Below are 27,448 nucleotides of genomic sequence, written 5' to 3' on the forward strand. Positions count from 1 at the left end.
ATGGGCATCACTATGAGATGACCATGTGCTGATGAAGGTGACAGGAAACACATGCTCAAACACAGCAAACCCTTCAAGTGTGACGTGGCCGGCTGCAAAAGAGTAGAAGGCTTCACAACTACGAACGATCTTGAGCGGCATCAGAAAAGCCTACATCGGAAGGACATTGATAAGAAGTCTTATCAGTGTGCAGTGGAGGACTGTAGGAATAAAGAAAAGATCTGGCCACGTCTGGACAACTTCAAGCAGCATGTTGAGAGGATGCACAAAGATGAGAACGTGCTCGAACTCGTAGAAAGGTACATTTGCACATTTCGCACTTGAAGAGTCAGCTAAGCTGACATTGATAGATCGGTATGGCGTCCCAGGCGAGTCGACTCTCCTATAGAGGGTAAACCAACCGTCACACCCTTGGACATTGGGTCAACAGTAGCTGGCATGGAGATTCCTTTCTCCATAAGCCCAACGATGGGCAACATGTCTATGATGGACTTTCCCATGATGCAGGATGCCAGATATCTAACTTCGCCGAGCCAGGACTCCGTATTTGTGCCAAAAGCACAGCCACTATCTCAGCTCTCTGGACCCGGGCCTACTTCCGCACCACACAACGGTCGCGTTCAGAAAGTGTCGAAGGTGACTCGTTCTCGGCACAATGCACCGGGAATACAAGATCCTCTCTCCACTATCAAGGCCGCTCCTGGCGCGTCTGGAAGTAACCATCTCAAGATTCAAAAGTCCTCACAGGGTTCTTCTTTATCCAATGCACCCCAGACTAAGGCTGAGCAGCAAGCACTAGAGCTCAAGAGGAAGTCTGAACAGCGCTTGCATTCGCCGGAGCCTGTGGATATTGAGAGTCGCATACTAGAGTTGCTACAAAAAGCCAACCGCGACGATATGTCCAGGAGGCCGTCGAAGTCTGAGAAGAATGATGCATTGTTGAAGATGATGGCTGAGCTTGTCAATAAAGGCCCAGGATCCCCCGACACAGAACAGCGTCGCTTCAGCAAGAGCTCTTCAAACAATGACAAGCTATGTCCGATGTCTGGCTGCGAATTTGCGGTCGCTCGTGATTGCGATCTGCGCAAGCACATCAAGCGACATAACAGGCCTTATGGATGCACATATCCCAAGTGCCACAAACGCTTTGGCGCAAAGTCAGATTGGAAGCGCCACGAGAACAGTCAGCATTTCCAGCAGGAAGCCTTCCGCTGCGGCCAAGAACTTCAGGCAGGTCAGGTCTGTGGTGTGCATCTATACCGCGAAGGAGCGTTCAAGAACCACCTAGAGACGCAGCATAAGATGGCGTGCGAGGTTGCTCAAAAGCATGTAAACCTCCGCAGGATTGGCAAGAACTGCCAAGGTACCTTCTGGTGTGGCCTGTGCAAAGATATAGTGCAGCTCAAAGAGCGGCGCAATGCAGCTTGGGACGAACGGTTTGATCACATTGCACGTCACTTTGAGAAGGAGAGGAGAAATATCAATGACTGGATCTGTGCTGAAGAGAACCGACCGAAGAAAGAGCTGCTAGATGAGAAGAAGAAACGAGACTACTTTGACGATGAGGACGAGAGGGACAAGGACGGCGATGTGGATGCTACCGGAGACGTGGATGACGATGTTCCACAGCCGCGACCGCCGCATCCTCCTCCTCCTGACAACATGCCCAGTATGCCGATGTCAAGCCATGCAACGATGCGACACTCGCCAGTTGCAGTAGATATTGCGCTAGGAACTGCAGTAAAACGACAACGTTCCGAAGATTCGGCATATGGCGAGCGGTACCCAAAGCGAAGACAAACGACTTTGGTAACAAATCGCTATTGTGTAAGTTACCCGTATCAGCTGTTTGTGACAGTGTTAACAGATACAGTGCGCATGTCAGAACCCTTGCGGTGTTGTAGATGTTGCTTGCGCGAACTGCAACCATCGCGTCTGCGCCAATTGCAGTGTTGAAGAGACGGAGGCTTTCATGATGGATTTCTTTTGCGCGGACTAGTGATATCTTAGAGCGCAGATCTTGATACCCAGTAGACAATTTTCGCATATGTGAATCGACGCAAAGTGAAAAAATGCCGTATGTTTAATGGCGCTCCGTGGCTGTCGCGGACATGGTGATGGTGATGACGTTGCAGGGGTGTTGAAGGTCGGCGAAACCAAATGCCGAGGCGTGGAGTTGGAAACGTGTGCTCATGAAGCATAGCTCTCGAGAAGTTCCGTGACGCGGCCTTGCGACCATCAACCTCACCTTCCTTAACTTCTCCTGCAAACATGGCTGCCGCCGTAGATGACGGGCAGCTGCTCAAGCAGGCGACTGGCCGCAACACTCGAGGCTTGCTCCGGGTGATTATCCTGTGCCTCATCGCTGCCGCCGCCGTAAGCAGTCGTTTGTTCTCCGTAATCCGCTTTGAGAGCATCATCCACGAGTGTCAGTACTACAATTGGGGAATGCAAGGGCAATTGACTGACTATGCAATGCAGTCGATCCGTGGTTCAACTTCCGAGCGACGAAATACCTTGTACAGAATGGCTTCTACAGCTTCTGGGACTGGTTCGACGACCGTACGCATCTCCGCCGCATGCCCCAATGCCATGTAGCTACAATGGACTGACATAGAATGCAGGAACATGGCACCCTCTTGGACGAGTCACGGGTGGTACTCTCTACCCCGGACTGATGGTCACCAGCGGTGTCATCTACCACGCCCTCCGCGCTCTCGCCATGCCCGTCGACATTCGAAACATCTGTGTCCTCCTCGCGCCTGCCTTCTCAGGTCTTACCGCGCTCGCGACGTACCTCCTGACCTCCGAGATGGTCCCGTCGCCCTCAGCCGGTCTGCTCGCCGCAGCCTTCATGGGCATCACCCCCGGTTACATCTCGCGATCCGTCGCAGGAAGTTACGATAACGAGGCCATTGCCATCTTCCTGCTCGTCTTCACCTTCTTCCTGTGGATCAAGGCGGTCAAGCTCGGTTCCATGTTCTGGGGTGCATTGACTGCGCTGTTCTACGGATACATGGTGTCAGCGTGGGGTGGATACGTCTTCATCACCAACTTGCTGCCCCTGCACGCTTTCGTCTTGATCTGCATGGGACGATACAGCCCGAGGTTATATGTCAGCTACACGTCGTGGTATGCGCTCGGTACGCTTGCGAGTATGCAGATTCCCTTCGTCGGTTTCCTGCCCATCCGCAGTAGCGAGCACATGTCCGCGCTCGGTGTCTTTGGCCTCCTCCAGCTGGTTGCCTTTGTTGACTGGGTTCGCGCACAACTTCCCGGCAAGCAGTTCCAGACACTGCTCCGCGCTTTGGTTCTGAGTGTCTTCCTCATCGGTGTTGGCGGACTGGTGCTTCTGACCGTCTCTGGTGTCATTGCGCCCTGGACTGGCCGTTTCTACTCGCTCTGGGATACCGGATACGCCAAGATTCACATTCCTATCATCGCCTCCGTTTCCGAGCATCAGCCTACCGCATGGCCCGCTTTCTTCTTCGATCTCAACATGATGATCTGGCTCTTCCCCGCTGGTGTCTACCTGTGCTTCCGCACTTTGACCGACGAGCAGGTCTTCATTGTCATCTACGCTGTGCTCGCCAGTTACTTCGCTGGTGTCATGGTCCGTCTCATGCTCACTTTGACTCCCATTGTCTGCGTTGCATCGGCAATTGCTTTCTCGCAGATTCTCGACACTTACCTCGACGTCAAGACCCCCAAGCCCGTCACCGAGAACGGCAGTGCCGATACCGCTGCAGTCGCTGCTGCAGCTATCCTTCCCGAGGGTCTCCGATCTACACGCAACCCGCTCGTCGGCATCTACTCGTATGCGTCCAAGCTTACCGTCGCCGGAACCGCCGCCATCTACCTCATGCTGTTCGTTCTGCACTGCACATGGGTCACTTCGAACGCCTACTCTTCGCCCTCCGTCGTGCTCGCATCCAGACTTCCTGACGGTAGCCAACACATCATCGATGACTACCGTGAGGCATACTACTGGCTCAGGCAGAACACCCCTCAGAACGCCAAGATCATGTCGTGGTGGGACTACGGATACCAGATTGGTGGTATGGCCGACCGCCCAACTCTTGTCGACAACAACACCTGGAACAACACGCACATCGCTACTGTCGGTAAGGCTATGAGCTCCAGGGAGGAGGTCAGCTACCCCATCATGCGTCAACACGAGGTCGACTACGTATTGGTCGTCTTTGGTGGTCTACTTGGCTACTCTGGAGACGACATCAACAAGTTCCTCTGGATGGTCAGGATTGCCGAGGGTATCTGGCCTGATGAGGTCAAGGAGCGCAACTTCTTCACTCCACGAGGCGAGTACCGTGTGGACGAGGAGGCTACCCCCACTATGAAGAACAGCTTGATGTAAGTGATTTAGTCCCACCAACTCCAGCAGCGACTAACAGCATATCAGGTACAAGATGTCTTACTACAACTACAACGCGCTGTTCCCCGCCGGACAAGCCCAGGACCGCGTCCGTGGCGCGCGTCTTCCCGCACAAGGCCCCGAGCTCAGCACCATCGAGGAGGCCTTTACCAGCGAGAACTGGATCATTAGGATCTACAAGGTCAAGGATCTTGACAACTTTGGTCGCGACCATCAAAGCGCCGTATCGTTCGACAAGGGCCACAAGAAGAAGCGGTCCACCAAGAGGAAGGGACCTCGGGTATTGAGAGTTGAGTAGATATGGTGGACGTATCAAAATCTTGCTAGAGATCTATAGCATTTGTACAAATAAGAAGCCATGTTGGCATTGTTCGCAGGCGGGCGTCTGGGAAGAAATAAAAGAATATTTAAGTCCCATTGTCGGTGTCCTTGAGGTGAGTTGCGGTGAGTTTGACTATCATGATTTGAGATGCGGTTTCGCAGACGCGCAATCCTGCTTGTGCGTCTGCTCTTTCACTTTGACTCCAGGTTCACTGACATGCTTTCTCACATGCTTTTCAAACCATCATTGTCTACCCCACATCTCTCTCTGTCGCTCCTTCTTCTTAACGCCTACTCGCGCTTTCCCGGTCGCCCACGTGGGACCCACGACCAGGGTCAGTCCTCCGGCTTCCCTCCGCCTTCGAGTCGCACGTCCGCACCTGCTCAAACCACAATATGGCGAACGAAGAACAGAGAAGGGCCTTTGAGTCGTATATGGGCCGCACTGGCGGCAGTGGCAGTAACGGGCAAGGCCAAGATCAGGGCCAGCCAATTCCTCAGTACCCCGGCTCCTTCGCACGGCCAGCCAATTCGTATCTTTACAATGTGTAAGTGCGCCATTGTCGCCTGAGACCAGAAGTTGGCTGACAGCAAGAATAGACGTAATCGTGTTCGGCCCCATCTCATCGACGCCCGCGCACAGTGCGTCAGCAAATATAGAACCTGGCTTACCCACCGTGTAGCAATTCCAAGGGCTCGGAGTCCCTCCCGCAGCACCCACGCCTCCGCCGGCTGCCTCGTCCGTCGCTTCTTTTCCCGGATACCAGGGAGGCTACCCTCAACAAGCTGGATACCCTCAACAGGCTAGATACCCACAGCAGGGTGGATACGGCCAGGGCGTGTACAATCATCTGGGGATCCCACAGCGCCCACCACCGCTCCTAAGCCCTCAGTCACAACAACAGGATCAACGGCAGATACCGCCAGTAGCCGGACCACAAGGACACGCTCATATTCCACAGGGCTACGACGCACGACCACCGCCTCCGCCAGGGTACAACGCCGACTGGCAGTATAGCAATCCAGGTTCTGGGATGGAACGTCGACGAACTGCTCCTCTTACGAGCGCGATGGTACCGTCGTCACGCAACACGCAGCAAGAGATCATGGAGTCAAGATCGAGGCAGACAAGCGAGCAATACCACTACGAACAATACGGACAATCACATGCCGCGCAAGCACCACCTCCGCAGGTAGAAGAAGTAGCTGTGCCAGTTATGCTCTGTCACACCTGCAGTCACTGCGGCGAGATGCGCTCTGCAGGTTTCCATCGCAATAACCCGGTCCTTCCTGGCAAGCCCATGGTTCCCACACCCTGTCGAAGGTGCAAAAAGAAGCTTGCAGGCTCACATCGTTCAAGCAGCAGGTATAGATACATCAGAAGATGTACTGCCGAAGAACCCTGCGACTGGCCTAGAGAATGTGTCCACATCGACATTGACCATGACGAGCGTAGGGGCCGAAGACAGAACAGAGAGGAGATCTATGTCACGCGATACTCTCCCAGTCGTCCTCGTGTTGTTAGACGAGAGTCCAGTCAGGCACGCCTGGGCCTGCGAGTACTTCAACAGCCGACACAAGAGTTTAGATCGGAACGAAAGCTCAAAACTTCTTCACTGAGTCCTCGCCGCTCTTCCAGGTATGCTGGTGAAGTTTGGCCCCCGCCTGACATCATCCGCACTAGGGAAACACGGTCGGACGAAGTGTACCCTGCGCCACCTCCGCCACTTCCCAGTCTTGCCTCGAAATCTGACGAGGTGTGGCCTCCTCCAGACGTTGTCCGTACTCACTCCTACAGGAAGGTCGAGAGAAGTCCATCGCGCCGGGCAAGTTCAAGGATCATCGAACTCAGTCCGTCGCCCCCGCCGCCGACAAGATCTTCGAGAGTTGTCTATCGGAGCGAGTCTCAGGAACGTCGGACTAGGAGTACAAGTAGATCTCCTATTCGTATTAGCCTCCGGGCTGAAAGGCGAAACGAGGAAGCGGAAGCTCGTCTCATGTCGCATCCGAGGCCGTACCACCCGATTGGACCAGAGCAGCGTAGCTTTCTCAAGGCGTCGGATGAAACTTCGAGCAATGCTGATTCTGTGCCACGTCGCCGTTTGGATTCACCTAGTCGGAGCATCCTGAAGCCCCTAGGCACCGAGCACGAAACCTCCCACAGGCGAAGAGATACTATGCGCGAAAGTCAGCAGAGCATGCACGTCGAAGTCGGAGGACCTCGTGTTCACTTTGGCGGTGGAAGGAGGCAAGAAGAGCCAGTACTGGAGCCAAGAGGAAGATCAAGGTATGCCGATGAACGACTGACGAGTGGCGACAAGTACAAGCATTACCGAGAGTATTCCCGCCATCGGGTTGTAGACGATCCTCCACAAGAGCCACTATCACAGGACTTCGAGAGGATCCGTATACGGCACTCGTCGCCATCTCCAAGAAGGGAGTACGAAGAGGAAATTCGCATTGATCGACAGCGCCGTATCTCACCTTCTCCTCCGCCCTCAAGACGATTTGAGGAGGTACTCGTGCGGAACATCTCTCCTCTTCCCGCACGTCGCACACCCCGTCTTCCGCCCTCTCCTCTGTCACCTGAACGACCACCGCGGCCACTATTTCGCCATGTCTCCCGCCCACGAGCACTCGAACGGACTCGTTCTATGACACCACCGCCTAGTCGCCGAAGACAAGAAGATGATGATACCGATTCGGAGAGCGCACATTCAGCTGAGATCAATGATATCAGAAGCTGGAAGGGTATCGATGAAAATGGACAACCTGCTACATTTGTGGAAGAGAGGAGGGCGGTGAGGATGATCGATCAGGGAAGTGATAGAGGTGGGCTTGCGAGAGAGTATCGTGAGATGGGTAGAGGCCCGAGGCTGGATACGAGAGAGCGAGTGACTAGTCGGAATTGGAGGGATGTCTAGGCTGTTGGAGGTGATGAGTATGTAAAAGTCTGGCACTGGCGAGTTGTGTGGTGGCTATGCGATGAGGCGGAGCATACTTGGATTGGATTTGAACGATTACTGATGCATAGATACCTACGATACCTCTTTAGATTTCTTTCAATGTCCTTTTTTTCAGCGAAGGCAGACCTTGGATCAGGTGATGTCGGATTCGAGCGATTCTCTACTAACATATTCCACGGAAGATAAACGCACAGACCTTTGACGGTGCATATATAAGCTCACAGCCTGCCGCTTCCTTACTTTCTATATCATCTTTCAAACCTGAAAACATATTCAAAATTACATTGCCGCTCATGATGGAGTTTTTCCTGGCTTTCAAAACCGTACTAGCCAAGGCGATGTGCTAAGAACTCTGTTCATGCCTTCATTACTTTCTCAAAAGACGAATCTCCAAAATACCTACTGCACAAGGCATATATCTGTGGGTTCTCCGCCAGAGGTTTCTCCAAATTTTCAGATCAACATACCATATACACATTCCAAAAACGTCAACGACGCGGTTATGGCCAGGGGCTGTTCGCCATTGCTCTCTTCCACAACTTCCTTGTTTTCGGAGTGAGAAAAGCGTGGAGAAAAAATTCGATGAGACTGAGTGTTCACTTTCACGCAAAAAACAAAATACATGCTGTTTCATGGCGTGAGTAGTGCTGGGTCGGGTATAAAACATCGACCTGGTACTGCTCTTGTCCTCGCATGTACTCACCTTTGACCACTAAAACCAATACACGATGGTCCGATGTTCCAAAAACTATCCAGAGACTGGTGATGTTTTCTGCGTTGTTTGAACCAAAACAATCGGCGACAGCCTTATGTGTGAGCAGGAATTCGAGACATGTTGAACGTATGTTCGAGTGTACGCTGCAGCACTCAAATAAGCTTTGATGTTCTGGTCTGAAAATACGGGTTAGAAACATGTACTTGCGCACTTCATGGAGAAGACCAGGGAGACTAGAGGTGCTGCTATCGAATACATGAACACATGTGTTCGTCTTCAAAACCACGAGGATGTCATTTGATGGTTTGAGAGTGCTCAGGCAGTCACTAACTATGCGCCAACACTATGGTGTTCGCTGATATGTATTGATGCTGGATAGCCGATCTACAACATACTTGGCTATGACTTGTATGACGAAGCTGGCATAGCGCACTGACTGGTCGTGTATAAAAGCTCGCGTCCGCTGCTTACAGCTTTCTTCTTACACACAAGCCGCTCAGCCTCTGAACTAAAAAGAATAGGTGCAAACTGGCATGTTCTCTCCCAAAAACTCCAGCTACTCCATTGATGTCCTGGTGCGAGCCGAGAACGGAATCCATTGAAGGGCGGGCGACATTCAAAATGCACGCCATACTGCGATGTCTGTCTCGAAGATGCGAACAGCATGCAAACCTTTGGGTCTTGTTCCTTCTCTTTTCCGTGTCCCGAGGACTTTCTTCCCGACTTTGCTGTATCAAAATATCCAGGCAGCACAGTCATGGCCGATCCTCCTGACTGTAGGACAAAATTAGACAGCTCCTGCATGTCCAAGGAGAAGAGAACGATGAATCTAGATGCAAATTCTCAATGATCCATTTTGTTTTAGAATGCCAGTATTTCCGAGAAACGAAAAAAGGGTGCATGGTAAACATGTAGCGCTCGCACTTGCCATGAAACTAATGGATGAAAATACCATGCTTCGTCTGCATCTGTCAAAGATCGCACCCGCAATTTGCTGTCGATGACCGACACCGATGGCTATATAAAGCCGTTCATCTGCGCTTCTGCACTCTCTACTACTCTCTACTACTCTCTCTTGCGAGGTGGTACTTCAAAAGTCGCTACGACTGTCAGATGGTGTTTGTATCCCAAAACTTCCATGCAAGAAGAGTGATGTGCGAGCTTTGGCTGTCTCTCGTATTCTGATGCTTTGTCCCAGCCTCCATCAGTGTATGCTGGCAAGACAGTGCTGAGCCGAATGTCGGTAGCTGCTCAAAATGATCTTGTAAGATGTAGAATTACGGTGCACTTGTATTAAGAACCAAACAAAAAGCACTTCGATGTTAGATTATGAGTAATGGTAAGCTTTTTAGACGTTCCTTGTTCAGTCCGCCATGGGAATGTTTACCGTCTACATCAAATAAAGGAGCTGGTCCGACATGGTGATGTCAATGTAAGAAGGCAATGCCATTATTCGTTATAAGGCTACATACAAGCACTCTGTGACTGACGAAGATGATATTTCTCGCTTGATTGTAGCCATAGCCTAGGTTCCGCGAAACATTATCCCATGCTATCATCGCCCCCTCGTCCTATGCTGACTCCAACACCTTACTCTGCAACGAGCAGAGCTCTACAATCGTGCTCACACTCCCCACTTCTTGCCGGGCAGCCTGCAGACGCTCTTTCACCAAGTTTTCAGTAGCCGCCTCAGCTTCCCGTGCTGTCTTGCCCCATGCTGCGACTTCCTTCGAACCAGCAGGCAGGAGATGGCTTTCGCCGGAGAGTCGGAGAAGCGCTTCTTCAATGTCTTGGTCTGCAGATGCTATCTGGCTCTGGAGGTATACGGATTGCTGGAGTAGAGAACGCTCGTTGTTGGCGATTTGAGTGAGATGCGGGAGGTAAGGCAAGAGTTTGGTAATCGGTCGAACAGGCTTCGTTGCTGCGGCTTTGCTGTCTTCGTTGGGTGTAGTTTGACCGCCGTTCTGATCGTCAGTCTGGACATCCAACGGTTGTTGGAGGCTTGTATGAGCTTCGAGCAGACTAGCACGAGCTTCAATGTACTTGTTATACGATTCTCGTATCTGTGTTTCTGCTGACGCAAGATCGACGGGTGCCGCGACGCTGACTGGACGTTTGACGGGTGAGGCATCCTCAAGGAAAACACTGTCCTCTTCCATCTTGGCCAACTCCCCTTGCACCCAATCAACGAGCTCGTCTCTTGCTCGCTCGAGGGCATGGACTTGCGCTTGTAAGCTGGGCTCACCCGGCATCTCGTCCTGGGCCTTCTGCCTCGCGGCCTGGGCGCGCTCCATGGCTGTGCGTGCCTCGAGAACCTCCTGCTTCAGCTTGAAGACCCAATTCTGATCATCTTCGGCTTGCGATAGTTGCTCTAGCCTCTCGGCGGGTAAGTCTGGTTGCTCGCCGATGGCGCTTTTGATGGAAGCTCTTGGGTCAGCCGCAGCGGTCGATGGCTTTGCGGTGAGGAGCTTGTCTAGAGACTTCTGGATGACCTGGAGTTCTGCATAGCGTCGGCGCTGTCGTAGTAGAGCAACATAGCCTCGCGTAACTTCGTTGTCGTATTCTGATTCCGGCTGCGTTGGGTTCTCGTCTACGTAGCGGTTGCGAAGATCTTCTAATGACGTTTGAAGTTCACGTTGTCTTGCTTGCGCTTGGGAATTAGCCCGCAGAGCTTGTAGATATTCCAAACGCGTGTCCTTCAGGCCTGGAGGGTTGGTGTTGGCCGCAGATAGGTTCTGTGGGCACTCATGGTTCAGATGCTGGTTCTGGGTCGCTGCATTGACGGGCCTCAGGCTTGAGGTAAGATACTTGGAAAGAGCGCGTCGAATCCTTAGCGTGTCTTCCCGATTGTTTATGTATGACGACAGTGCGCGGTCGACTTCGGGTATCGGACATGTTGTTTGGGCTGGCATGATCGGAAGTTGTCTGCACCCCGCAACAGAGAGAATAACTAAAACGAAAGCGAACCCGGAATTGTGCGCGGATCTTTCAAGAAGGGACTAGTTCTGGTGATCGCATTAATTAGATGTCACGAGGGGTCGCTTTTGAACGCGTTCAGGGTACTGACAACGTCGAGATGTCAACGGGACGGCATTTCGATAGCTCTGGAGCTAGGCCAGAATGGATTTGAAGCTTTGGCTAGCGCAGATCACGAAAACACGTGCCCGCACGCTTGGCGATCGCACAAGCCCGAAGACAACACGTCGGGTGTGAGCACTCGTCTGCATCAGGAAGAGTTGAGACGGTGTCTCTCGCGGTACAACACCTGTCGATCTGAATTTATAGGGTGTCTCTGCTGAAAATACTGCCGATAGTCTGCCCCCTATTGGGAGCTCCTGCGGGCTCAGATACAGAAAAACCGTGGCTTCTATGCTGATGTCATACTCATTGAGCCTGCATTCCCACCAGGGTTCTGCCATGAACACATTGGCGTGCCATCGGAACGCGGGCGGAAGTGAAGGAGAGTTGACTTTGTTCTGTCGTTTCAAAGATACGCCGAAGTACCACCACGAAGGGTTTGCAGGAAATTGCGCGCGACGGTCGCGCGGTTGTCTGGAAGCAAAAAGCAGAGAGACGATAAGACGTTGATTATTGACGTGAGCATAAGGGTAAGATGGTGTTCTCACGACACTGCCGTTGCATCAACACAAATTGGGTGCTTGTCGCGTTACACCTGGTATATTGACATGTGACAAGCCAATTGCCTGCGATAATTGATCAAGACGATGTGCTCTTGTATCCGAGCAAGTACAGTTGGTGCCACTGGCAGCGGCTGTCAGATAGGATGTTCAGGCCTCGGGTGAGTTCAGCTGGTGCATGTGCTTCTTCTCAGCCGCCGCCATAGCATCACGAGTATTAGATTTACAGTGGAGTCAGGTTCATGCGTACGAGACAACGGCCCTTGGGGTCGGGAGCTAGTCGGATCAGCAGCGGGCGCATTACGCAGGGTCAGTCCCACGAGGCGTCGTGAAGTGGTGCTGTGTGGTGTTGAGAGCTGGGATAAGGCTGGCGGTGATGAAGCAGCCCAGGCAGGGCGAGTGGGCGCGATATGAGGCGGTGTCAGCGGTGACACGGTGGGGATGCGCGATGGATGACGCGACTTGGACAACACATCAACACAGCCCCGCCAATCGCGCACGAAAGCCAGGCGTTTGCCGCGTAGATTTTCGAGTACCGGGACTGGTGTGCTGGCGACTAAAGCAAAGATGCGAAACAGAGGCATGTCCCGTGCAGAAGCCACAGGTGCGAGCGAGGGCTAGCTGCAAAGGGAGGGCTTGGCGGCGCAGGGATGGGCGATTGACGGGCGTCGATTGGAACTTATTTCGCCTGTACCCTAATGAGGCCTGCCGGACTGCAACTGCCTGCTCTTCTCCTTTCCCGCCAGCAGCCATCCGTCCCCTCGGCCGCCCGAGCCCAGGAACCTCTTTGCAGTGATTTTATACACCTACACTGCTAACACAGCAGCCATACGCAGAAAAAGCAATTGAATAGCATCCGTCCCTGCATCGCGCTACCACCGCGTCGCGCATCCACCCCCGAGCGCATCTGCGTCACTCGCCCTGGTGGTAGCGAAGACCCGCCCCGCCATACGCCAACATGCCTTTCTTCAAGAATGTCTTCCACTCCAAGGACAAGCAAAAGGGCGCCAAAGCTGCCCCCGAGCCCGTCGCGCCGCCCAAGCCCCGCTGGGAGGAATCATGGACGCGCAAGGATGTCGCGCCCGACGAGATCCAGGAGCTCATCCACGTCTGCACCCAAGAGATGAAATCGAGGGGTACGTCGACCCGTCAATTGGCACCCCGCACGCACTGCTAACACCCGAAAGCCCTGGACATGCCCTTTATGCTCCTCCCCTTCCGCCCCACCTCCGACACGAGTGCCTCCCGCAACTTCGTACGCAACTTCTTCAAAGCCGCCTACGAGGGCACACGGCAATACACAGGCGAGGGGCTGGCACAGGAACTGCGGCTCACCGAGCCATTGGTAGGCTAACATACCCGTCTCACCACATCGATCCATGCGCTGACGTAGCCAGACGCTCTGCAGCATCATAAAATGGTGCTGGAGCAGACTCCCCGGCGGTGTCGTCACCTGGGACGCATACGAGCTCTTCCGAATCGGCGAGTCTGGTAAGGCGACCGCACAGACATGCCCAATCACCACTGACGTTCTGTCCAGATTCAAACTTTGCGCGCCACGCGTTCGACACCTTCATACCAATCAGCGTCGACTCTGAGGCTCGCAAGCACATTATATTCGACTTCTTCGATCTACTGTCTGCAGTCGCCGCAAGAGGCAAGAGCAACGGCATGGGTGGGAGGAAGCTCTCTCGTTTAGCCGGATGGTGGGCTTTTGAGTTCGTTGAAGACGGCAAGGGCTTCGACGGTGGTTATCGCACATGGGAGAAGTAAGCACCCTCGCTGAACTAGACGACCAACGCATACTAACTGAATTCTAGGGCCGCGGACGCTGCCAGCCATCTCTTCTTCGCTTACCTGCGATCGCTATCGCCAGATATGAACGTAGTCGGTGGCATCTCTGCTTTGCCACGATCACTCCAGGCGCTACTCTCCCAGACCGAATACCCTCCGCAAACACCGACCCTCATGCAAACGCGAACAACCAAGGTGGTTATGATTGTCGACTCCGTATCGCCTACACCATTCGCGTTGCTGCGTCGCGCAAAGAACTTCGAATACCGAGACGACGACAGAGCGCTACAGCAGTTCTCCGAATACGACGACACCGTCAAGGCCCTGACGGATGAGTGCCGCAGAGTACTCGAGTGCATTGCTACGGCCAATCAATCGACTGTCTCCGCCGACCCCACTACGCCAGACCCGTCATGGTCTCGCTTTGAAGACTTCGGGTTTTCGGGTATCATGGACAGCTCCGCCAGCACCAACGGTACCCCAGTGGGTGGCAACCCACGAGAGTTCTCTAGTCTCCGAAACGGGCCCCGCTCAAACAACACCGACTTTGGTCGCCCAACCACTCCTTCGTGGGCGGACTTCTTGTCCTCGGGTTTCGCTGACGAGAACAACCAATCTCCTCCAACTACCCTGTTGATGCCGAACCAGAAACTCCCGCCACTAGGAGAGCACCGCGTACACAGCTCTCAGTCACACGTACGAAATGGCCTCAGCGAAGACGACCTCGAACCCGGCGAGCTGGCAAGCATCACCAAATTCGATCTCGATGAGACTTTCTGGTGGGTATGGATGATCAGTTTGGCTTCCGAAGAGACTACTGATCGCAAGGCTGCGTTCGGAAGATGCACGTTGATCGAGACACGCATCCAGGGCGCAAAGTGGCTGGTCATGGAAGAGCAGGTCAAGGGTGCAGCTGCCCCTGAAGAGGGTGCGTACATTGTGGAGAAGAAGTCCAAATTCAGCTTCACAAGGCGCGGGCGACTTGGTCGGCGGAAGTCGACAGGCAAGAAGCCAACCCCTAAAGAGCCATACAGCCGGACGACTACCAACACGCCGATGAGCAAGACTAGCATTGGCCCCGACCAGCACGCAAGAATACAGGCTGCAGCCGCGAAACTCGCTCAGAACGAGCGTGATGAGAAGGATGCAAAAGAGTTTGCGACACGCCGAGGACGTACTGACGATACTACGTCCGTCAAAACAAACAGTGTGCTTACATTGCAGCCACATCTGGTGAACGAGGCTGGTCCGGCCATGCAGTGGGACAAGAAGTTTGGCGAAGCCGCCTTGGATAAGGACGCTCTCCGTGCCCAATACCTCGGTGATCACACTGCGGGCAGAGGGTCAAAGAACAACCTTACAGCAACCGCCAATGGCCGCGCTTCCCCGCTGCCCCCGAGCGTGTCAAACCGGGACCTTCCTGCGCTACCAAAGTCTGAGCGAGGAGACTCTCCCGCTCGTATTGATACAACCACGCCTACAAAGGCCTCTGTGACACCGGTACCTTGGCCACATGAGTCACCTACCCAGACTCCACTTCCTCAGCAACAGTCATTCCCCGTTGCAATGACACGGGAACAGTCCACACCCATCGAGGAAACGCCCTTCGCGACACCACTGCCCATCTCGGATGAGAAGTCTGTTCAGACAGGCGCGACTCCGAACCAGCACCCTGCCTTGAGGAAGTCAATCCCCGATCGCAAGCCAGTCGTAGCTCCTCAGCCCAAGACTCGTGTCAGTGAGGATCAGGGTGCTGCACCTGGAAAGAAGATCTCACCGAACAAGCTGAAGAAGAAGGAAGGCAGTGGTTTCAGGAAGCTTTTCGGAAGAAAGAAGACCGAGACACCTGCAGCAGTACCCGCGCCTGCGCCTGCGGATGATTCGTACTTCCAAGCATCCGATGCCGTTCGCAGTACCTCTCGACTGGACGACCATCAGCCCAACGTACGAGAGCCATCGCCGACCTACACCGATGACCATCCTGAGCCTGTGCAGGAGCCATCGCCAAACTACGAACCTAGTCCCGCGGCATCCTCGCCCGAGGTCGCAGAGCCGATCCAAGCAGGCGGCCCTGTTGCTGGAGCCGCAGCAACGCAACAAGAAATTGACCAAGCCTTCTCTCGATTCGACCAAGGCCCTATGGATGACATGCCTGCGTTTGCCCCTGCTGACGATGAGAGCGAGGACGACGCCGCTGCCGCCCCAACCGTGCCTCGTCGCCAGGTGCAACAGACGAACCCTAGGACCCCAACTCAACGCGCGCCGGAGTATGCGGATGATATTTCTGAGGAATCTATAGAGTTCACAAAGCAACAATCGCCGTCTCAGGACCGATGGGCGCAAATCAGAAAGAATGCAGCAGAGCGCGCCGCAAGGCTCAGTGAAGAACAGGTCCGACGTAGCCGAAGTGTGAGCCAGAGCCAGCGCACCGATGAGGGTGAAACCAGTGGCGAGGAGACCATCGAAAGCCGTGTTGCCCGTATCAAGGCGCGTGTCGCCGAACTTACTGGCAACGTTGATGGTCAGCCGGCAGCAGCTGGATCTGGCGCCGGAAGACAGTGGTAGAATGTGCTTTGGTGAGCATCGTGGGCTTCTTCTACTCAGACCTCGCTAACGGTTCTCCAGATCTTCTTTAGCATCACATACCCGTTCTGTTTTCCCAGCGTACAAACTGCTCGATACCCTTTCCCATTTCGACTTTCTGGTTTTTTTTCTTCTACGACACTGGGCATTAATTTGTGCTTTCCACGCCTAAATACCCGTCAGCTTCATACACTTTATGGCTGACAATCGGCTTGCTTCATTCCCTCTGTATCTGTTTCGATTTTTCTTACGTTTTGCTGAGATACCTCGGGAGGAATGTACATCGTTGTCTAGGTACACATCTTTGCGGACATGCACAGTTACGTGGTCATGCATGTTCGATGACCACGATAATACATACCATGGTGGAGACGACGTAGCGTGTTATATGTTCTAGAAAGAGAGACTGTTGGAATGTTTAATTCAAGACGTTTTGCTTGTGTAATCACTTTGCATCGTGCGAACTTGAGGTTCTTTCGATCGTGTTTTGGTGTTATTTTTCTCATGCTGATCTTTGTGAAACATTTGGAAGGTAGATTGTGGGACTGGGGGATTGGGACTTCCATGCAGCCATATTCTGGTGCGTTCTGGCTCGTATAAATATCTCCCTCGCTCACATCAAACTTCTTTCATAACACTGTTTCAATCATGTTACCAAAAAAAGCATGGAACCCGGGGCATGAGTCCGAGTTGGCGACATAAACTACAGAAGCTCACGACTGATGTCTGCGTCAGCCATGCCAGATTGCTACAAGTCTACGAAAAAGACTCCATACACAACTGATGTGACGGTCTCCCACGTCCTAAATGTACATCACGCCTTTTGTCAAGTCTTTCCGGAGACCGTCAGTGGGTTGTCATGTAATCAGTAGAGACTTCCGGAAGCACACATCATGTTGTGGTTCCTTCATTTATATCGGAAGCGGACGAAGGAGCACTCCATGACATTCGTCTTTTTCTTTTTGGTTGCTTCGTAAGAATGGAGCGGGCTGTTGAAGGGAGGTCTTGTAAGGGATGGCAACATTTTATATTTCGCAGCTCACGCCAGTGCGATGTGTGAGCACACTAGCGGAGTCCGGGAGAGAGATATAAAGCTTCAGATTAGGTAAACTTTCACTTTCTACAATTCATGCCCTTGAGAGTTCTACCAAAATTTGAATCTGAACGTGTGATGTGGCTGCGGTGGCGCGCGCCGCGAAAGCTGCGCTGGAAATTTGCATGGGACGGCGCTATGTGCTTTCTTCGTCATCGTAATTTCGTCTCGTGTTTTTTGGGTGTAGGGAGCGCAGAACCACGCGAACTCATGAACGTTGACACGCGTGGTTTTAGTGAAAAGTCAGGGCACAAGGCTTTTAAGTTGTAGTTCTTGAAGGTAGGAGAGAGGAGCGATTAAGAGACGCTTTATACTTGGAAAGGACGAACTATGATTACGAGAGTGAAGAATCTAAGATGTAATCGAGATACAGAGACGTGACTTTCCTCTGTCCCTAGGTTTTGATTCGAGCGTTCCCTTATCAGTACAGTCTGGGAAACGGACAAAAAGCTGGAAACTCAAGGGTCATGTCCCTGCGCGTGTCATGGTATGTCCTTCTAAGAAAGGAATCTGCCTTTTCGTTACCAGAACCCCTACTCCACAAAGACTTCGAGATTCTCCTTCCCCTTACTGAGATATCTCAGCTCATATGTCCGGGGTCAGTATAGTGGGATGTACGCAACGCGTAACAACAGAGAACCCCTATCTGGCGAAGCGCTTCATCATGGTGAAGTCATAGTACCAACAACCATTCATGGATCTGATCGGTTGCTGTATCGCTGAAGCTACGCGCTTAGAGAGAGCTATCGAAAGAATTGGACAAGCTCAAGATGTCGGTATCTATTCTGAACCACCTATGCCTCCCCGCTCTCCTGATAAGTGTGCCTTGACGATCTCTTGTAGGCGCCGACGACGTGCAGTAGTTGATAGTGAAGATCGAGAACGCATCGTCTCTGTCATCATGAGGTTGGGATTAGTATATCAAATCTGAGACGTCCAGAAATAACGTCCGAGCGGTGTACCTGCATCTACCACGCGGTCTTCCCTGAGGCACAGGTCTCGGGTTGGGGCCAGAGGTCGTAGTGATTGGAGAAATGAGAATCCTGAGGGCCAGCATGCGGCCCAAAATAACACGAGATGTGTACCTGCATCGACCAGGTCTCTGGGAGAGGGTTAGGTGATGATAAGAAACAAAGGGATGGTTACCGGGTGGTGTGCATGTGCGACTAAGAATAACAGCCGAAGAGTGTACCTGCGTCTGATAGAGGGGTTAGACGCGCCGGGCCGCTTATTTTCCGGTGGGCGTCGTTTCTTTGATGAAGATGAAGTGACGCGTTGCTGAGTGATGCGGGTATCTGGGATGCTTCAATTAGAACCAACAAGCTTCAATGGAGAGCACTTGTTCGGTAGAGCCGCTGGCCCTGTGTGAGGCACAGTCGCTTCAGCAGGTGTAGACCGCAATCACATAGACTAGTCTCGCAGCGGTGGAGTATACGCAAGCGGAATCATGAGCTAGTAAAGCTGGGGAAGGGACACGATGCCGGCGGCTAGGCGGGTGAGATCATGTCAACGGGAAAACGACAAGGGCGGACAGGAAGTGATAGACGAACAGCAGCTTAGCAATGTGTAACGATCTGGAGCTTTGGATGTGTGGTGAGGTAAGCTGGGGCAGTCAGTCAATCAGACGCGGTCGTGGGTGCGTCATGCCAGGCGTGGGAGTGGGTTTGCGGCATGGCCTTCTAAAAATATCGCGTTTCGGACATGGGAGGCAGCCGCGCTAGGAACCGCGTGCTGCGAGCCCTAATCCAACTTCAACGCCTGGGGACATGGAAGCAGATACTGGAGACGATGTGTATGGACGCTATCCGATCGTCTGCAAGCGACGTGACTGCATAGAGATTAACAGGGAGTGTGAAGATACAGAGCACATGGGTGCCGCGCCGCATCCGGCGGGGGGAGCGGGGTGCCCTCGACGGCTGCCTGTATTGAATGATTGCAGTCGCAGAGAGCGGAGGACTCGCTGGCGGGCCGCAGCTCACCCAGGGACTGCCCTCACAGTCGAGGAGGCTATCGTTTGAGAGAGATGATTGAGCCAGTGCTCCGCCATGTGTGGCTAGCAAAACGCGGTCTCGGAAAGGGTGCAAATGGCGCACCGGTAAGTGCAATGCCGCACAAGGAGCACCGGCCGACCGAATGCCTCCGCCCTGCGCCTATCCCACGCTGGCCAACGTCTGCAGCCTGGGTCGACTCTCGTCATTATCTCTGCAAGCGCCGACTCGCGTGCCCGGTGGTCGTGGCACGCAAGAATAGCGACGCCCGTCTGGTCGCTGCAGAGCCGGTCAGACGGCCCTGCTAATCTGAGAGGCAGCTCACAGCGAGGTAGCGCAATGCCGGCAAAAGGCAGCTGTCTCATTCTGCTACTGTACGGCATCAAGGGTCTGTTCTGCGCGTGTGAGGCCGCTGGACCCCGGCTCTGATATGTCCCTAAAATAACTCAGCTGGGCGTCGCAGGTGGAGTAAACAGCCCAAGTGCGGTTAGCCGGCCCAGCGATGATTGACGTACAGATTGCACACCCAATTGCAAGGGCACGGCGGACGTGGCACGAAGGTCCAAACCGAGCAAATAAGCTGTAACCGGGCATATTAGCGATCGGATGGCCTGGGCTCTGCAGACGCCAGATTTCTAAATATAGGGGCGCCCACCCACTCCATCATCGTTTCCTCTGCACATCACGTTCAGAGCCTCACGCTTCCTGTGAGTGCAGCAACCGACCTTTGTGTCGCGCATCACAGCCATATAGCCCTGGAGTCGCGAAAAAGAATCGAGCATCCACCGCGCCGATTCTCGCCGCCCACTCCCTCCTGGCCGCGCTGAAACGCTGCACGTCTTCGTGAACACGCCTCTGCCGCGCAAGCTAGTGCCATCGTGCTCTGCTCCTCGAAGCCTCGCCGTCGCTCCATGCGCCTGCCCGTCTAGCATCGCCAGCCACCATGGGTCGCAGAAAGATTGAGATCAAGGCCATCAAGGACGACCGGAACCGCTCCGTGTAAGTCAGCTGCCAGCACCGCGCCCTCACCTGCATCTGCAGCCACTAACCCGCGGCAGCACCTTCCTCAAGCGCAAAGGCGGCCTCTTCAAGAAGGCGCACGAGCTCTCGGTGCTCTGCTCCGTCGACGTGGCCGTCATCATCTTCGGCCACAACAAGAAGCTCTACGAATTCTCTTCCGGCGACATCAACGAGACGATTGGCCGGTACCAATATGTAGGCACACCCTCCGACCCTGGATCGAGAGCTGCGCTAAAGCAGAATGACACTGACAGGTCACGCAGTATGGCGGAGCCCACGAGCACAAGGGTCCAGAGGACTTCATGGGCAAGAAGGACGGCGACGACGAGGATGATGAGGACGACGAGGGCGCCCTGCCCCGGGACTCGCACACCCCGCCCGAGCACTCGATGATGCCCCATCACATGCAGCACTCGCAGTTCCAGCACATAAGACACGGCGCGCCGTCCATGTCGCCGCCAATCGGCAACGGCGCCTTCCAGCAGCGAGGGCCCTCCCCACAGCCGCCGCACCACCTGTCGCGACCGAACTCGCGAGTAGGCCACATCCGCAGACCGAGCTCCAACCTCGCGCCGCCCCAGCCCTACCCTTCGCAAGCCCCGCAGCCGCCCAACAACTATGCCTACATGCCGACCCCGCCCTTCTACAACCCGCAAGCTGCCCAGCAGATGGCGCCCAAGCCCCAGCCTACACCGCCCGCCGCCCAGTACCAGTTCACGCACCCCATGCCCACACATTCTCAAGTCCAGTACATGCAGCAAGAGCAGCAGCGCCGACAGTCTATGCCACCCACCTTCCAGCAGCAGCAACAGGCACAGCACCAACATCAGCAGCAGCAGCAACACCAGCATCAACAAGAGCAGCAGGCCCAGGTACAGGCGCAACAACAGGCTCAGGTGCAAGCGCAGCAACAAGCACAACAACAGGCGCAGCAACAAGCCCAGCAGCAGCAACAACAGCAACAGGCTCAGCAGCATCGATTGTCTCCACCACCTCCACCCCCGCAAGTGTCCCAGCCGCAACAAGAACACCCGCAACAGCCCACAATCACCGTTCCGTCCCCGCCGCAACAGAACGATTTCCAGAGCCCCCCTCTTCCTCAGCCCAAGCCGCTACACGCGTCTGCCAGACACAGCATCTTCACACCCATCGACGATAGCCAGTCCATGCTCGCAGCACACTGGGGCAGCAGCAACAACTCAACCCTGTCTCGCAGCGAGGCTCCCTACATCAAACAGGAGAACCGAGCGCAATCGATCGACGTGGCCGCCATGTCGCGATTGCAGCCAAACGGGGAGCCGAAGCCTCAAGCACCGCCTTCACAAGCGCCTGTTCAGCAGCCGCCGCAGCGAACCCAGTCTACGTCTTCCATGCCTACCATTCCTCCGCCGTCGCGAACAAACAGTCTGCGCATGGGTGGTGAAAGCAAGCCAAGATTGAGGGTGCAGATTCCAAGCGAACAGTCAGACGCTGGGAGTGCGACGGCCGACTCGTCTCCCAAAGACTCTGGAACGACGGGCGCAACCCCTGGACGAAGCACCGACGCATCACACTCTTCTGGTGTAGTTCTGCCTCCTCCGTCACCAAGTGCCAACTCGCTGCTCAGTGCCGGTGCAACTGGCCCGCCCAATCCTTTCGCTCGTCCTCCGCCGCCGTCGAACAGCAACTCGTACGGTAGTCGCGACAACATGGAAACTCCCATCTCAGCACTTCCCAGTCGCTTTGTTGAGAATGGCCTGCTTCCCTCGCCTTCCAGCTTTTACCCCGAGTGGGGTTTTGGCCGCGACTCCAACATGCTGCCGAGCCCTTTGACTTTCCAGACTCCTGTAGCCCCGAACGGACCCAGCTTCGCCCGCGACGATTCTGCCGAGCGCAAGCGCAAGACGTCTGATCAGGGCTCAGATGACGGCAACCAGAAGCGAGTCAAGACCTGAGCAGCGTTGCGGAGCTCGAAAAGTTCTTTTGAAGCGATCTTCTTTCCCGTGTGGCCTCGGCCATGCTGTATTTGTACCCCTTATCTTTATCTTTCTGTTACGGTCTTTACTTCCTGGAGACCAGCCAGCGATGCTCGATGCATACTATATACCGTTGTTTTTGTTTGAAGGAATAGTAGAACTTGGGTGCAGGGGCGTTGGATACCCAGGATGATTGTCGTTGTTATCATCTAGTATTTTGTCTCGTTTCACAATTTGACGGTTGCACTTGGACACCCTCGGGCGCCCGGTTATGGCATGACGAAAGATCAGAGTTGCGATTTGTACTTCTTTGTAAAAAATATAATCAATGAACAACTTGGACGAGTCCACCTAGACATACAAGGATACCCCATTACGCAAGCTCTACGTGACTCGGCACTGCAGTGAACGGATGACCTGCAAACCCCACAGCAAGTGGCCGAACCTTCGGAAATCGGAACATTGGGTAAGAATAACACGATCAAATTTTGCGCTATGCCCACATGGATTTGCCCGTATTCGCATCGCGGTAGACATTCCCTTGTTGTTGACCGGCACGAGGGCTAGTGCGTCATAGGGCCAAGCCTCCTGCCCCGCTGCGCATATGCCTACCCAAGGGGTCGCCGTTGGTGTCAGCCGCAACCGGGCTGTGAAGGGCGACGTTGGGCTTTGATCGCTGGAGCCGCATCTTACTCGGCTGATCGCAAAGCCTTTGTACGATAACTTACTAGCATCTCCCTGTGTTTGGGAGTCACTTGTCTGCGTGACGATTGCTGCCCGCGCCGAGAAGCTGAAGCTTGGTGTCACCTTCATATATCATCAGCCCTCGACCTTGCGACATCTTGCTTTCCACCTTGCAAACACACGACGACTCGCTCCCACCATGGCGTACAACAAAGGCTTCAATCCAGACAGGCTGCCTATGCATGCCGAGCCTGAGCAGGTACGTCTTTGCAGTCCCTCGACGCGCCTGCAGGACTGACGTAGACCAGGCTGCTGCGATGATGTCGCAAAACGCTTCCGCGGCCTCACGCCCACCGCGCACCAGCTCGGCGCGTCCCGACTACAACAAACCTCCCCCGCCCGTTCCCAGCGGCCAAAGATACGACACCCGTCCCGATGAGCGCTACGGTGGTGGACGCGGCGCAGGAGGTGGTGGATATGACAGCAGACCCCCACCAGGCGCATACAGCGACCCGCGGTACGACGGCCGATACGACGCGAGGCCAGACAACAGAATGGGAGTTGGATCGCCTCCACCAGTCAACTATGGCCATGGACCTCCACCACAGGGATACCATGGAAGACCGCAGTTGGCGCAGCAGTCGAGGCCGCCGCCGACTCCTGCGCCGCCGCCAAGAGATGCGAATGACCGCGAAGCGCTGTGGAGACTGTTCGGCGCTGTCGATAAAGACAGTATGTTGTAGCAAGACTTCATAACACACAATGCTAACGCATGCGACAGAGAGTGGTGAGCTCACAGAAGCCGAGCTGCGAACAGCACTCGTTAATGGAGACTGGACACCTTTCGATCCTCACACTGTCCGTATGATGATCCGAATGTTCGATACCAATAGATCCGGCTCTGTCAACTTTGACGAATTCTGGTACTTGGCCTCGTCCCTCTCCTGACCGGCTCAAGCTAACACATTGTTTGTAGTGGACTCTGGGGTTTCCTCTCAGCCTGGCGCAGCTTGTTCGACCGTTTCGACCAAGATCATTCCGGCAGCATATCCTACGCTGAATTCAACGAAGCCCTCATCGCCTTTGGATACCGCCTCTCCCAAGCATTCGTCACTCTTTTGTACCGCACATACGACCGCGACGGACGCAACGCACTGAGCTTCGACTTGTTCGTGCAAGCGTGTATTAGTCTGAAGAGGATGACGGACGTCTTCAAGAAGTATGACGAGGATCGCGACGGCTATATCACGCTGAGCTTGTAAGTGACATCCGAAGGAGTGTGAAAGAAAGCTTTTCAAACAAATGCTAACTATATTCGTAGCGAGGAGTTTCTCACAGGTGCGCAAGCTTTATTCCTCTTCAACTCGATTTCGGCCTCCACTGATACCGGACTCTACTAGAAATCATCCGCCAGCGATGAGCAGCAGGAATACGTGTACACCATTTACGCAACATTTGGATGCGTTGCCACTCTGGATACTATCCGGCATTTGGTCACCTACGCAAAAGCGAGCTGGACGTCGTCATGGCCCATCCCAAGTGCCACGTCACGTCGGAGTATGACAGAACGTCTGAACTGGTATCCAAACAAGCGAGGAACATGCGTAGTTATGGTCGGAGACCAGGCATACTTGATGAAGGTAATGAATCTAGATACCCGTTTGATACAAACGAAAACAAAACATTGATACTACATCTGCTTCTCTCCTTACGTACTCGCTATTTTCAAACAGGTCTGGAGATAACATCAACATTAAAACATGCAAAGTGTGTGACCCAACGTCGATGTAGACTCCATGGTATGACTACCAGCACCTGAACCTCTCCCTCCACCCCCATCTCTCCCTCCCGGCACCGCCACGACGACGGTAGTAATAGTCATCGTCGTCATCGCCTCCAGCATCATACCTCATCACTCTCAATCCTGACCCAGCGTGCGTGTATGAGTGTTCCCGCACGCGACGCCCTCCCTCGCGGCCTTCTTGGAAGCCGTTGTAGTCGAATGCGGGGCCGTAGTGAAGTTGTCTTGAAATGCAGTCAGTGCTAGTAGGAAAGACAACCATTTACAAGACGGCGTGAAGTTTCGTGAGAGAATAGACAAACTTACGGAGCTTGGTCATATCCAAAGCCTCGGGGTCGAGATTGGTACCGTGGCATGATGGGATCTTGCTGGGGGATATGTTACTTGCTGCAAGGTAAGAAGGATGGTTGGGTGAGCTGGACGTTGATTGAATAAGGCAGGTTGTTAATTAGTAGGTGGATTTGCTAAGACGGCGATGATAAAGTACAAGGAGGCTTATGCTGAATTCTCTGGTTATATAGTACAAAAGAGAAGGACATGAATGTTGGAATGACGATGCATACTTGAGTTGGCATACATTGGTGTCGAGTACACGCTGTAGTGATTCGTGTTGCGTATCGTGGACGCGCACATGGTAAACACTAATGAGGATCTTGTACAGATGATGGTGGACAACAGTGCATGAAGGCGCACTTCACTGAAATGATCCATTGCGTGGCTAGTTGATGGCGCGTTCTAATCTATTGGCCTTGGGGTACGATAGAAGTGGATGCGTGTCAGAACATGGAAAAACAGAACCTCCTCGAGCCTACATCGACGTGAGGCTACCTACTTTACATGTTTTTATATTGACGTAGTCTGCAGACCTATTTAGCTTTGTTCTTGTACAAGATGCATGCGTGCAAGAGAACAATGGTCCTGTTTGAGTATATTCATGATAAACTAAAGTATGCAATCTTCATCGCTGAATCTGTCCGACAACACATTCTGGTATCTGGGGGTATATGACAAAACGTTAAGGAAAGACGTGAACTCGTTCGTGAGGTCGTGTAAAAAGACAAAGGCCACTGTACTCCAAAAATTGCTCCGCATCAACGTGACCCAACTGTTAGTCTGAGACTATATGATTCGCTCTCTTCTCATCCCTAGACCTTGTAGGGCTTGCGAGCGCGGCGGGAACCATGGTCCTTGCCGCCGATGCAGAAGCTGGCGATCCAACCAAGCAACGCGATGAGCATAAGTGCAGTGGCAGCCCATGTCAGAGCAAGGAACTTGCCGCCCCAGTTCGCGTTCAGGCCAATGTCGTTGCCGTGCTTGTTTATGATATCCACGCCCTTTTAGAAAATCAGTATATGTCTCCAATGCACTTTGTAGAGTCAAAACTTACCTTGACCATGACAGCGGTGACAAGAGCGCTAGCGAGACCGATGGCCAGGAAAGCGAGTGTCGCGAGAAGGAAGTTGATGCAGGGAGTGAGTCTTCCATTTCCGATGAAGATTCCAAGGACGCTGGTGAGAAGCGTAATGAAGATGAGGCAGATTGCAATGACGTAGAGCACAAACATGGCTGCCATGAGTGCGTTGAGTGCATCGATTCCGTTCTGGATGTCATCTGGCCAGTTTAAGTCCTCCAGGGTGATGTCTACGCCCGTCTTGTTGATCGCCTCTTGGATGATGGCTGTGGGGTCAAACTTGTAGGTAGCCCTGCTCTTTGCGCACTCGGTAACGTTCTTGCTAATGTCATCCTGACTCAGCGTGGCGTTGGCCACCTCTCCAGGCTCATACTGTCCTTGGCAATAGTTGAGCATGTGTGCCGAGTACCAGTCCTCGATGCCAACGCGCTCGCGGAACTCGTCGATCTGGTCGTTGATTTCGTTGGTGACGCTGTCGGTGATGGAGTCGGGAATGAGGTTTATGATGGATGAAAGTGTGGAGTCGGAGTCTTCTGATGGAGCTTGGATGAGCGTTTGCCCAACGGCGGACGTGTTGAGCGTTAGGAGGGAGTAGTCTTCCATGAAGCCTTTCTTATGCCCGGCGAATAGGCAGAGAAACGAGAGGATGAGGGCCGCGGTACAACATAGCACCGGTAATACTGCGATAAAGCGCATCGTGATGGTGTTGGCTTTACGGTTGTGGTGTAGGTGTGGTGTAGGGGTAACGGCGCAGGTAGTCGCGATCCCTCTATGTGCGACGCGTGAATGGCGATGTATTCAAACAGCGCTGCAAGGCTGAAACGCAGATAAAAGACAAAAGCGATAGATGTTGAGTATGCGTCAAAGGCGATAAAGGCAGAGTCAACCACTTATACGTGACGCGCAAATACAAGCTTGCGATGCGACGACCGTGCAAAAGACCCGCACGTCACTGCTAGGGCCCGGCCATGGCAACAAGCGAATAGCAAACCCAACCAACGGGGCCTCAGCCTCAAGATCAACGGCATTGAATACGAATCAGGGCCTTTTCAACACACTGACCACGATGTTGACGTGTTGCTGGGC

At 53.7% G+C, this 27,448-nt stretch overlaps 8 protein-coding genes across 8 annotated transcripts; 6 read left to right on the forward strand and 2 right to left on the reverse strand.

Moving 5' to 3' along the window:
* Positions 1-271: 271 nt before the first annotated feature.
* J4E92_006506 (uncharacterized protein) lies at positions 272-1,956 on the forward strand (the record flags this gene model as incomplete). Its single annotated transcript, XM_051497873.1, has 2 exons — positions 272-279; positions 369-1,956. 2 exons carry the CDS (start codon positions 272-274, stop codon positions 1,954-1,956), a joined length of 1,596 nt encoding a protein of 531 aa, XP_051351599.1.
* A 315-nt stretch (positions 1,957-2,271) lies between these two features.
* On the forward strand, positions 2,272-4,691 carry STT3 (oligosaccharyl transferase stt3 subunit; the record flags this gene model as incomplete). Its single annotated transcript, XM_051497874.1, has 4 exons — positions 2,272-2,428; positions 2,482-2,562; positions 2,625-4,371; positions 4,421-4,691. The coding sequence occupies 4 exons, from the start codon at positions 2,272-2,274 to the stop codon at positions 4,689-4,691; spliced, it is 2,256 nt and encodes a 751-aa protein (XP_051351600.1).
* Positions 4,692-5,110: 419 nt separating this feature from the next.
* J4E92_006508 (uncharacterized protein) lies at positions 5,111-6,638 on the forward strand (the record flags this gene model as incomplete). The annotated part of the gene is made up of 4 exons (XM_051497875.1): positions 5,111-5,262; positions 5,315-5,360; positions 6,303-6,353; positions 6,513-6,638. The coding sequence occupies 4 exons, from the start codon at positions 5,111-5,113 to the stop codon at positions 6,636-6,638; spliced, it is 375 nt and encodes a 124-aa protein (XP_051351601.1).
* A 3,328-nt stretch (positions 6,639-9,966) lies between these two features.
* J4E92_006509 (uncharacterized protein) lies at positions 9,967-11,307 on the reverse strand (the record flags this gene model as incomplete). The annotated part of the gene is made up of 1 exon (XM_051497876.1): positions 9,967-11,307. The coding sequence occupies one exon, from the start codon at positions 11,305-11,307 to the stop codon at positions 9,967-9,969; it is 1,341 nt and encodes a 446-aa protein (XP_051351602.1).
* Positions 11,308-12,991: 1,684 nt separating this feature from the next.
* J4E92_006510 (uncharacterized protein) lies at positions 12,992-16,392 on the forward strand (the record flags this gene model as incomplete). The annotated part of the gene is made up of 5 exons (XM_051497877.1): positions 12,992-13,169; positions 13,221-13,378; positions 13,431-13,524; positions 13,574-13,802; positions 13,854-16,392. 5 exons carry the CDS (start codon positions 12,992-12,994, stop codon positions 16,390-16,392), a joined length of 3,198 nt encoding a protein of 1,065 aa, XP_051351603.1.
* A 4,042-nt stretch (positions 16,393-20,434) lies between these two features.
* J4E92_006511 (uncharacterized protein) lies at positions 20,435-22,445 on the forward strand (the record flags this gene model as incomplete). The annotated part of the gene is made up of 3 exons (XM_051497878.1): positions 20,435-20,490; positions 20,550-20,706; positions 20,766-22,445. 3 exons carry the CDS (start codon positions 20,435-20,437, stop codon positions 22,443-22,445), a joined length of 1,893 nt encoding a protein of 630 aa, XP_051351604.1.
* A 904-nt stretch (positions 22,446-23,349) lies between these two features.
* J4E92_006512 (uncharacterized protein) lies at positions 23,350-24,412 on the forward strand (the record flags this gene model as incomplete). Its single annotated transcript, XM_051497879.1, has 4 exons — positions 23,350-23,409; positions 23,459-23,882; positions 23,932-24,073; positions 24,127-24,412. 4 exons carry the CDS (start codon positions 23,350-23,352, stop codon positions 24,410-24,412), a joined length of 912 nt encoding a protein of 303 aa, XP_051351605.1.
* Positions 24,413-26,096: 1,684 nt separating this feature from the next.
* J4E92_006513 (uncharacterized protein) lies at positions 26,097-27,058 on the reverse strand (the record flags this gene model as incomplete). The annotated part of the gene is made up of 2 exons (XM_051497880.1): positions 26,097-26,285; positions 26,339-27,058. 2 exons carry the CDS (start codon positions 27,056-27,058, stop codon positions 26,097-26,099), a joined length of 909 nt encoding a protein of 302 aa, XP_051351606.1.
* Positions 27,059-27,448: the final 390 nt, after the last annotated feature.

This window comes from Alternaria infectoria, assembly GCF_024043175.1.
Source record: "Alternaria infectoria strain BMP 0036 chromosome Unknown scaffold_10, whole genome shotgun sequence".
Taxonomy (NCBI): Eukaryota; Fungi; Ascomycota; class Dothideomycetes; order Pleosporales; family Pleosporaceae; genus Alternaria; species Alternaria infectoria.